The sequence below is a fragment of the Rhincodon typus genome, chromosome 18 (assembly GCF_021869965.1).
Source record: "Rhincodon typus isolate 14 chromosome 18, sRhiTyp1.1, whole genome shotgun sequence".
In the NCBI taxonomy this organism is placed as follows: Eukaryota; Metazoa; Chordata; class Chondrichthyes; order Orectolobiformes; family Rhincodontidae; genus Rhincodon; species Rhincodon typus.
In genome coordinates, this window is record NC_063349.1 from 58,126,993 (window position 1) to 58,137,194 (window position 10,202).

General features: G+C 46.5%; 1 protein-coding gene across 1 annotated transcript in view; it reads right to left on the reverse strand.

The window, feature by feature from the left end:
* The window catches only part of LOC109914045 (palmitoyltransferase ZDHHC17-like), a 113,792-nt gene that overhangs the window by 13,010 nt on the left and 90,580 nt on the right, over positions 1-10,202 (reverse strand). Inside the window, exon 6 of the mRNA XM_048607475.1 lies at positions 2,883-3,069. Within this exon, the coding sequence (XP_048463432.1) occupies positions 2,883-3,069 (187 nt within the window). The remainder of the gene's footprint in view (positions 1-2,882; positions 3,070-10,202) is intronic.

Here is a 10,202-nt window from a genome sequence, read left to right on the forward strand (position 1 = left end):
CCTATGCTCCTATGATGCTGCTTGGCCTGCTGTGTTCATCCAGCTCTACACCTTGTTATCTCACTGGTTGGAGACTGCTCTGTGTCCATTTTATAGCTGCAGTTCCTCAAGGAAATCACAGAGTGGCAGCACCAGCCTGGGTCTGAACTTTGGTTTCTCTCAAAAGGGAGTTTCAGGAGTTGGGGGTTGGGTGGGGGCTATCCCTGAAGACAGTCTAGGGGTGGCATTAAAATGGCTGGACGGGTTCGGGTTGCAGACACAATCACCAGGTGAACTGAGAATTTGGAATATCCTTTATAGTCACATGTACTCAAGTACAGAAGTACAGTGAAAAGTTTATTATGTTGTCCCATGTGGTACCGTCTTAGGTACAAAATACCTAGGTACAGAACTTAGATACAAAATAGAGAAATAAAGGGAAAAAAGGAAAAATGCTACATTACTTAGAGTTATTCATAGGTTAAGTTAGAAAAAAATGAGAAATAAAGTTACGTTAAGCATTACAGTCTTTCTATAAAGGACCTGCAGTAGATCACTGTGGGGGCCGGGGGGTGGGGGGGGGAAACGTCCACACTTGGTCTAACCAGTTCACAAGCTGTTGACTGCCCACCCTGGTCTCCAGTCCAAAAACCGTCCCTGCTTCAGTAGAGCCCAGCCCATGGGGTTACTAGTGGTGGAGCAAGGGCTTTTTGAATTGTGTGCCAGGCCATTCAGGGATGGTGTACTCTCCACCTCAAAAAAAACTGTTGACATTGGGGAGGGGGCTGATGTCAATTGAAAATGTTAAAATGGTGATGAATTAATTGCGTTGGGTAAGGTGATAAACTATTACAGAGCCTGAAGGTTAATTGAGTTCAGGTACATATCTGCTATTATCTAGTTAACTCCAGTGGAGCAGGTTTGATGGCCTGAATGGCCTCCTCCTATTTCTCAGTATGTCCTGTGGCCACATAACTCCATGATTTGTTAAAAATAATGATTATTAAGCACAGATCAGTAAAATGTAACGTGAGGCAGCTGTCCTACTGATCGCACAGAAATCAAGCTGCTATTAAAAGAACCCAAAAAAACTGTGAATGCTGAAAATCAGAAACAAAAACAGAAATTGCTGGAAAAACTCCAGTCTTTACTGAAGGAAGTTGGAATGTCTTCTCATTGCTGAGTTTTAAGAGGGTAATTTGAAAATGATTTCACTCATATTACAGAGTAAAATCAGGTAAGTTGCAATAATAGGACGGTGGCACAGTGGTTAGCACTGCTGCCTCACAGCCCTAGGGACCCAGGTTTGATTCCACCCTCAGGTGACTGTCTGTTACGGTTTCCTCCCATAGTCCAAAGATATACAAGTTAGGTGAACTGGCCATAGTGTCCAAGGATGTGTCAGTTAGCCATGGGTTACAGGAATAGGGTAGGTAGGCAGGTCTGGGTGGGATACCATTTGGGGGCTTGTTATGGGCTGAAGGGCCTGCTTCCACACTGTAGGGATTCTATTGCACAATACAGTCAAACCCAAACTCATCAGCTTCTTACTCACTGTTCAGTTCAATTTACCCCTTAGACATTTTCTATGTAAACATGTTTGGCCAATTTCAGTTCCATTTTTACTGGGCATCCTCAACAGGGCCATGATTTTAAAGTGGAATGCAGGAGGTTTATAGGGGATTTGTGGAAATAGTTATTCACCCAGAGGGCACAGGGGAGTCTGGAAAGCACTGCCTGGGAGGGTAGTGAGGTGGGAAACCTCACAGCCTTTAAAAAGTACTTGGATGAGCAATTAAAATGTCATAACATTCCTGGCTATGGGTCTAGAGTGGGAAAGTGTTGGTGATCATGACAGTAGAGACTTAATGGGCTGAAGGGCCTCTTCTGGACTTTTGATTCATGATTCGATGATTTCTAACATTCTACAATTGGGTCAAATCAGCAGCACAGTGACCAGGCAAAAGCAGCTAAATCCTTTCTCTGTGAAGCATCAGGGCTGTGAATATAAGCAAAAGAAACCCAAAGTTATATTTGGCTTTGTGCAGAACGTTGTGTGTCTAAGCTTATTGATGCATAGGGCAGATTAACCTCCTCATCAAATAGACATTGGCTTCAACTGAAACCTTTGAAAGGGACTTGAATCATTCCCAATAGGACAACAAGAGGAGAAATGTGGATTTGTTCAGTAACAAAATGAAAAGATGCTGAAAGAAGTGCTGGATGCTGCTGAGGCTGTGTCCTTTTCTCCTTCCCACCCTCTGAGGCCCGTATAAATTAACAATGAGGTTCCTCAATCAGACAGTCATATCACATACCGGGAAAGCACAGGGTCACAATAAGGTCACACCACCCCACCCCACCAACACACACAGACACACACACACACATACCTCTGTGGACTTCCTCACTCAGAAAGAACCTGCAGTTAGATTGTGTTAGACTTCAGGAGCAATTCATTGCGAAGCTGTCTTTGTGGCCTTTATGAGTGAAACCTCTTCTACATTTTACGCAATTCACTCCCATGAATTGCACAGTTCCGGAGCTGGTGATGGTACTTTGATGGTGATGGTTAGTCTAAAACCCTGCTCTTTCCCCATTGGCCTGTGAATGGTCCCTGTTGAACTATTTCTTGTGATCCTGTTTGAGATTAACTGGGAGGCAGCAGGTTGGAGGATGGGAATGGTCACATTTAGTTTGATGTTGATTAATGGAGGAAGGGTGAGGGGACCTGAATCCTTGACATTGCATCATGCTGTAGGATTTAATAAATGCTGCCTGACTGCCTGCAACAAGCTAAAAGGAAGGACTAGTAACAGTTAGCTCCACGGACTATCAACCAAATGAATAATGATTAATGTCCAGGGGAATATCGTCAGCTGAACATTCAGTGAGGCCTCTACCAGTGTCCCACACAACCTCAGTGAGAGACGGGCAGACTCCTGGATGATGATGAAGGAGTGTGTGGCAGGATCAGCATTAGGCTTAACAGATTGCTGGTCACTTTTCAATACAAGGTCAGGACCAGGGCCCGAGAGCAGGGACAGAGAGACAGAGAAGGAGGGGCTGGGATGGGGATGGTCAGGGTCCCTGAGGATGCAAGATATTTGAGGCAGGTCCACTTCACCAAGTGAGTCTCCGTGAGAGTCCATTCTGGTCGCTGACGTGGGACCAAAACACCCAAGAGATAAAAAGAAAAACCACTGGAGTCACGGTCCTATCTGTATCACACCTTTCCTTTGACAGGTCATGCCAGACCACTTTACTTTATTCATCCACTAGAATGAGTGTCACTGACAAGACCTCCACCACTTCCAACATCCACTCCCTCCACCACCTCCAACATCCACTCCCTCCACCCACCTCCAACATCCACTCCCTCCACCACCTCCAACATCCACTCCCTCCACCACCTCCAACATCCCACTCCCTCCACCACCTCCAACATCCACTCCCTCCACAACATCCACTCCCTCCACCACCGACGCTCAGTAGCAGCAGTGTGTACTATCTACAAGATGTACTGCAGAAATTCACCAAAGATCCTCAGACAGCACCTTCCAAACACCCAACCACTTCCATCTAGAAGGACAAGGGCAGCAGATATATGGGAACACCACCCCCTGCAAGTTCCCCTCCAAGACACTCACCATCCTGACTTGGAAATATTTCGCTGTTCCTTTACTGTCACTGGGTCAAAATCCCAGAATTCCTTCCCTAAGGACATTGCGGGTCAACCCACAGCAGGAGAACTGCAGCGGTTCAACAAGGCAGCTCACCACCACCTTCTCAAGGGGCAACTAGGCACAGGGCAATAAATGCTGGGCCCAGCCAATGATGGCCACATCCCTGAGTGAATTAAACAAAACAGTTGACATTTTATCTTCAGGTATGCCTGGTGCTGTTCCTGGCATGCCCTCCTGCACTCTCCATTGAACCAGGGTTGATCCCCTGGCTTGATGGTAATGGTTGAGTGGGGGATATGCCGGGCCATGAGGTTACAGATTGTGCTGGAGTACAACTCTGCTGCTGTTAATGGCCCACAGCACCTCATGGATACCCAGTCTTGAGTTGCTGGAACTGTCAAAGTCTGTCCCATTTAGCACGGTGATAGTGCGACACAACACAATGGAGATTATTCTCAATGTGAAGAGGACTGTGTGATGGTCACTCTTACTGATACTGTCATGGACAGATGTATCTGCAGTTGGCAGATTGGTGAGGATGAGGTCAGGTATGTTTTTCCCTCTTGTTGGTTCCCTCACCACCTGCCACAGACCCAGTCTAGCAGCTCTGTCCTTTAGGACCTGACCAGCTCAATCAATAATATTGCTGCTGAGCCGCTCTTGGTGGTGGACATTGAAATCCCCCACCCAGAGTACATTTTGTGCCCTTGCCATCCTCAGTGCTTCCTCTAAGTGTTGTTCAACATGGGGGAGTACCGATTCATCAGATGCTGTGGGTGGTAATCAACTGGAGGTTTTCTTTCCCATATTCAGCAGATGCTGTGATATTTGATGGGCTCCATACTCAATATTGAGGATTATTCCCTGACTGTATCCCACTGCACTGCCACCTGCAGTGGGATTGTCTGCCAGTGAGAATGAGATTCCATGTGGAGGACCATGTTGAGCTGTTGCTTGGTCAGTTCGGTGTTCACAGTATTCCAGCTGTGGTCTTACAAGTGCCATGTAAAGTTATAGCAAAAGCTCTCTGTTTTATACTCCATTCCTTTAGAAGTAAAGACCAACATTCCATTCCCTATTACCAGCTGAACTTATCTGGCAGCTTTTTATCATTCATGGGCAAAGACTCCCAAATCCCTCTGTTTGATAGCTTTCTCCATTTAAACAATATTCAGCTCCTCTATTCTTCCTGCCAGATAACCTCCGATTTCCCTACATTATATTGCACCTAACAAGTATTTTGCCCATCCATTTAACCTGTCTATATTCCTCTTCAGACTGTTTGTGTCATCCTCGCTATGTTTATTCCCACCTATTTCAGTTCACCGATGGTAGGAGCAGGATGGCAGCAGAGTAGGACGCTCCTGTTGGAGTTCCTCCACTCCACCTGTTCTTTTTCCTCCTTTTACGTTTTTTTCTCTCTTTTTCCTTCTTCTCTCGCCTTAGTACTGGAGGCAAATACCGCAGCGACAGGTGCCAGCAGCAAGTCCCCAGAGCAGTGAGCCCTGCAGCAGTGCGTTGGGAAGCAGCCCCAGGGCATTGCACAGGCAGTGAGTCCCCAGGGCCTGCAGTGAGAGCAGGAGCAGGCAGCCCCAGGGCCTGCGGTGAGAGCAGGAGCAGGCAGCCCTAGGGCCTGCGGTGAGAGCAGGAGCAGGCAGCCCCAGGGCCTGCGGTGAGAGCAGGAGCAGGCAGCTCCAGGGCCTGCGGTGAGAACAAGCAGCCCCAGGGCCTGCGGTGAGAGCGGGAGCAGGCAGCTCCAGGGCCTGCAGTGAGAGTGGGAGCAGGCAGCTTCAGGGCCTGCGGTGAGAGCGGGAGCAGGCAGCCCCAGGGCCTGCGGTGAGAGCGGGAGCAGGCAGCTCCAGGGCCTGCGGTGAGAGCAGGCAGCCCCAGGGCCTGCGGTGAGAGCAGGCAGCCCCAGGGCCTACGGTGAGGGTGAGGTTAAGCCTTGTGAAGAATGCGAGCCCAGCATGGCCAGGTGATGTTGAACCATTAACTGTGTTTCTTCATTTTTCTACACTTTAGTAAGAAGGACTGTAACGTTTAGCTTCTTAATTTGCTTTCTTTATGTTACTGCTTTGTACTAAGATTCTGTGCCTAGGTACATTTGTACCTAAGATGGCGCTGTAAGTGATGGCTTGTAAACTTTTCACTGTACTCATGCGAGTGAGTAGATGTTACAATAAGATCTAATTCTAATTCTATTTTTGTGTCATCTGCAAACTTGGCTATCCAATTATTCCTGTGTATCTGTGAGGGGTCTGTTCCTGAGGAAGATGAAATTCACAAGTGCTGAGTGCATTAAAAATGGGTTAAAATGGTTAAGAATGTCACGGATGAGTGATTTTTGCTCGTGGATGTTGATTTTTGTTGTTACCTATTTTTTGGCACAAATAAGCAAACTTGTGATTTGTGATTTCTCGGACACAGGGGATTTACTGCAGCACATTCATTTTCCTCCTCCAAGTCGCTTATATACATCGTAAACAATTGTGGCCCCAGCATGGATCCCTGTGGCACTCCACATGTTACAGTTTGTCAGCCTGAAACTGCACCCCATCTCTGTATTCTATTAGTTAGTCAATCCTCTTTCCACACTAATACAGTCGGTTCTGATATAATGCAATAGTTCTGTTCTCATGCGATCTCGCACTATACAAAAATCGCACAATAAATGCAATATTTAAAGTGATGAGGATGGAATCGCATTATAGCCAATACAGGTTGGGCAAGTTTACATTCTACAAATAGCATTCGATAATTCTTCAATCATATTAAAACCAATCACGTTGAAGAAACACTTGTTATATCAGAACCAACTGTGCACTACCCCAAAACCATGGGCTCTTGTTTTATCAAGTAGTATCATGTGTGGTACCTTATTAAACACCTTCTGAAAATCCAAACATATTACACCTCCTGTTTCCCCTTTATCTATCCCACTTGTTATTTCATTAAAGAATTTCAATAAATTTTGTACAGACTTAGATCCACACTCTGCTGCTTGGCAATGTCATCTGAAATCACTGCTGCAATTTTCATATTGATGCACATAGTTCTACCTTGTCAGCACCTCACACCGACCATCAACTGCCCTGGAACGGTCAGGCTGCTTATTTGACATCCACTCATTCTCACTGTACTGTATGGGAGGTCCCTGCTCCAGCCTCCATTCCCTAGATACCAGCTCCAGCCCTGTCCCAAGCAATAAAGTCAGTTTATTCACAACATTTCTCACATTTGACCATGAGATCATCTTTCAGTATCATACTGGGGCCATTACTGTGACTGTCAGCTTCCACCATCGCCCGACTTCACCCCCCCCCCCCCGCTCATCTACTTCATCCTAAAACCCTCACTCTCAGCTTAGTTACCTCTCAACTCAATGAGTCTAGGATCCCCTCCATCGTCCCCAACCACCACTCTGTTGGCTGCACAGTCATATTCTGTTTTTCTTAAACTTGAGATCATCCAAACTCTTGATGCCCAAATCTTAACTCATAGCAAACCGTTCTGTGATTCTGTAAAATTTTGGTGAACCTACCACTTCTGCACTCACCGCACTCATTGGCTGTGGGTCAAGCAATGCCTTAATTTTAGAAATCTCATCTTTGTCTTCCATCTTACCCAACTCCTTCTGAGAGGGTTGGTTCTGCATTTAAGATTCAAATCCCAGCAAGAACAAAATGCTGGATCCAATGATTATTTAATTATTCTGTTCAATCATTTCTGGAAAATGCAAATTCTTGTCATACAATCTATTCAATTAAAAGGTTGTTTTAAATTAAGGAACTTGCATTTATTTCATCTCTCAGGGGTCTCCCAAAGGATTTGCCTTGCACTGAATTCCCCTTGAGAATTATGGCGACAAATTAAGTAACCTTTTACATCTTCAGTGTTTTAAATTGGCTTTGAAGCTTATTAAGTACTTTTTTTGAAAATAGTTACTGTTGTAATGTAAGCAATGCAACAGCTGATTCAAGTACAGCAAGATTTTGGAGTAGATCTGTAGCTCAGGTTGTGGGTGTTGTGGTTGGTTGGCTCGCCGAGCTGGTTTGTTGTTCCGCAGATGTTTCATTACCGTGCTTGGTAACATCCTCAGTGCAGCCTCTGATGAAGCATCAGTGTGTTTTCCCGCCTGGTTTTTAAACTCTGGGGTCCATTGCGACAGATTGCCTCACTTGCGGGTTTCCTCCATAGTGGAATGTATATGGGGTCGAGTTCAATGTGTTTATTAATAGCCTGCTTCGTGGAGTGCCATGCTTCCAGGAATTCTCGTGCTTGTCTCTGCCTAGCCTGTCCCAGGTGTTGTCCCAGTCGAAGTCGTGGTTCTCCTTGTCCATGTGGATTGAGATGAGTGAGTATTGGTCGTGTCTTTTTGTTGGTGTTCATGTACTCTTGTTGTTAGTTTCCGTCCTGTTTGTCCGATGTAGTGTTTCTCGCAGTCTCTGCAGGGGATCTTGTCGATGACGTTGGTCCTGTCCATGGTGGCGAGTGGGTCTTTAGTTCGGGTGAGCACTTGTCGTAGGGTTGATGTGGGTTTGTGTGCCACTCTGATGCCCAGCGGTCGTAGAAGTCTTGTGGTGAGTTCTGACGTGTTCCTGATGTAGGGTAGTGTGATGAGCGTCGGGGTGTGTAGAATCTTTCTGATGCTGTTCCTGTAGGCATCTCCTGACCCAGTTCTTTGGATATCCATTATCCTTGAACACTTTGAAGGGGTATTCCTCCTCCTCTTGGCGTAGTTCCATGTTGCTGCAGTGTGTTGTTGCCCTTTTAAATAGCATTCGCACGCAGCTTTGTTTGTGTGTGCTGGTGTGGTTACTATTGTAAATCCTCGAATTCCTTTCAAGTCCCTGTCCAGACAGCATCCCCCATGTTGATGGCATCGCTACAAACAGCCTCAGTACTCAATACCAACTACTGCCAATTTCCATACGCCATCCTACAACTCATCCGCTTCATCCTCCACCACGTCTTCACCTTCAACAACCAGTTCTTCATCCAGGCACATGGAACAGCCATGGGAACCAGATTTGCTTCCCAATATGCTAACATTTTCAGGCACAGATTCAAACAAGACTCCTTTGCTGCACAGGACCTCTGACCAACGCTATACACCAGATACATCGACGACATTTTCTTCCTTTGGACTCATGGCGAGGAATCACTGAAACAACTACATAGTGATATCAACAAGTTCCATCCCACCATCAGACTTACCATGGACTACTCCTCAGAATCAGTCTCATTCTTGGCCACACACATCTCCATCAAGGATGGACACCTCAGTACCTCACTCTACCGCAAGCCCACAGATAACGTCATGACGCTGCACTTCTCCAGCTTTCACCCTAAACATACTAAAACAGCCATCCCCTATGGTCAAGCCCCACGCATACACAGGATTTGCTTGGATGAGGAGGAACGAGACAGACACCTGAAGGTGTTGAAAGACGCCCTCACATGAACAGGATAAGATGCTCAACTCATCGAACGCCAGTTCCAATGTACCACAGCGCGAAACCATAGTGACCTCCTCAGAAGACAGATACAGGATACATCCAATAGAGTACCCTTCATCGTCCAGTACTTCCCAGGAGTGGAGAGACTACGCCATGTTCTTCGCAACCTTCATCACATTATCGATGACAATGACCACCTCGCCAAGATCTTCCCCACGCCTCCACTTCTCGCCTTCAAACAACCGCCAAACCTTAAACAGACCATTGTTCGCAGCAAACGACCCAGCCTTCAGGCCAACATCGACCCCAACACTATACAAACCTGCCATGGTAACCTCTGTAAGACATGTCAGATCAGCGACATGGACACTACCATCACACGTGGGAACACCACCCACCACGTGTACAGCAGATACCCATGTGACTCAGCCAACGTTGTCTATCTCATACGCTGCAGGCAGGGATGCCCTGAGGAATGGGATATTGGTGAGACCATGCAGACACTATGATAACGGATGAATGGACACCGCGCAGCAATTGCCAGACAGGGATGTTCTCTCCCAATGGAGGAAGACTTCAGCGGTCAAGGGCACTCGGCCTCAGATCTTTGGGTAAACTTCAGGACACACAACAACGCAGAGTCGCTGAGCAGAGGCTGATAGCCAAGTTTGGTACCCATGAGGACGGCCTCAACTGAGATGTTGGGTTCATGTCGCACTACAGGTGACCCCACCACACTATACACTCTCATACACTCACACACACTCACACTTACACAAACACACACACACCCACACATACACACTTACACAAACACACTCTCACTTACACAAACACACACACTCTCACTTACACAAACACACTCTCTCTCACACACACACTCACACACGCGCACACATACACACACTCTCACTTACACAAACACACATACACACACACTGTCACTTACACAAACACACTCTCACACACTCACATACACATATACACACACACACTCTCACTTACACAAACACACACACATGCACTGTCACTTACACAAACACACACACACGCACTGTCACTTACACAAACACACTCT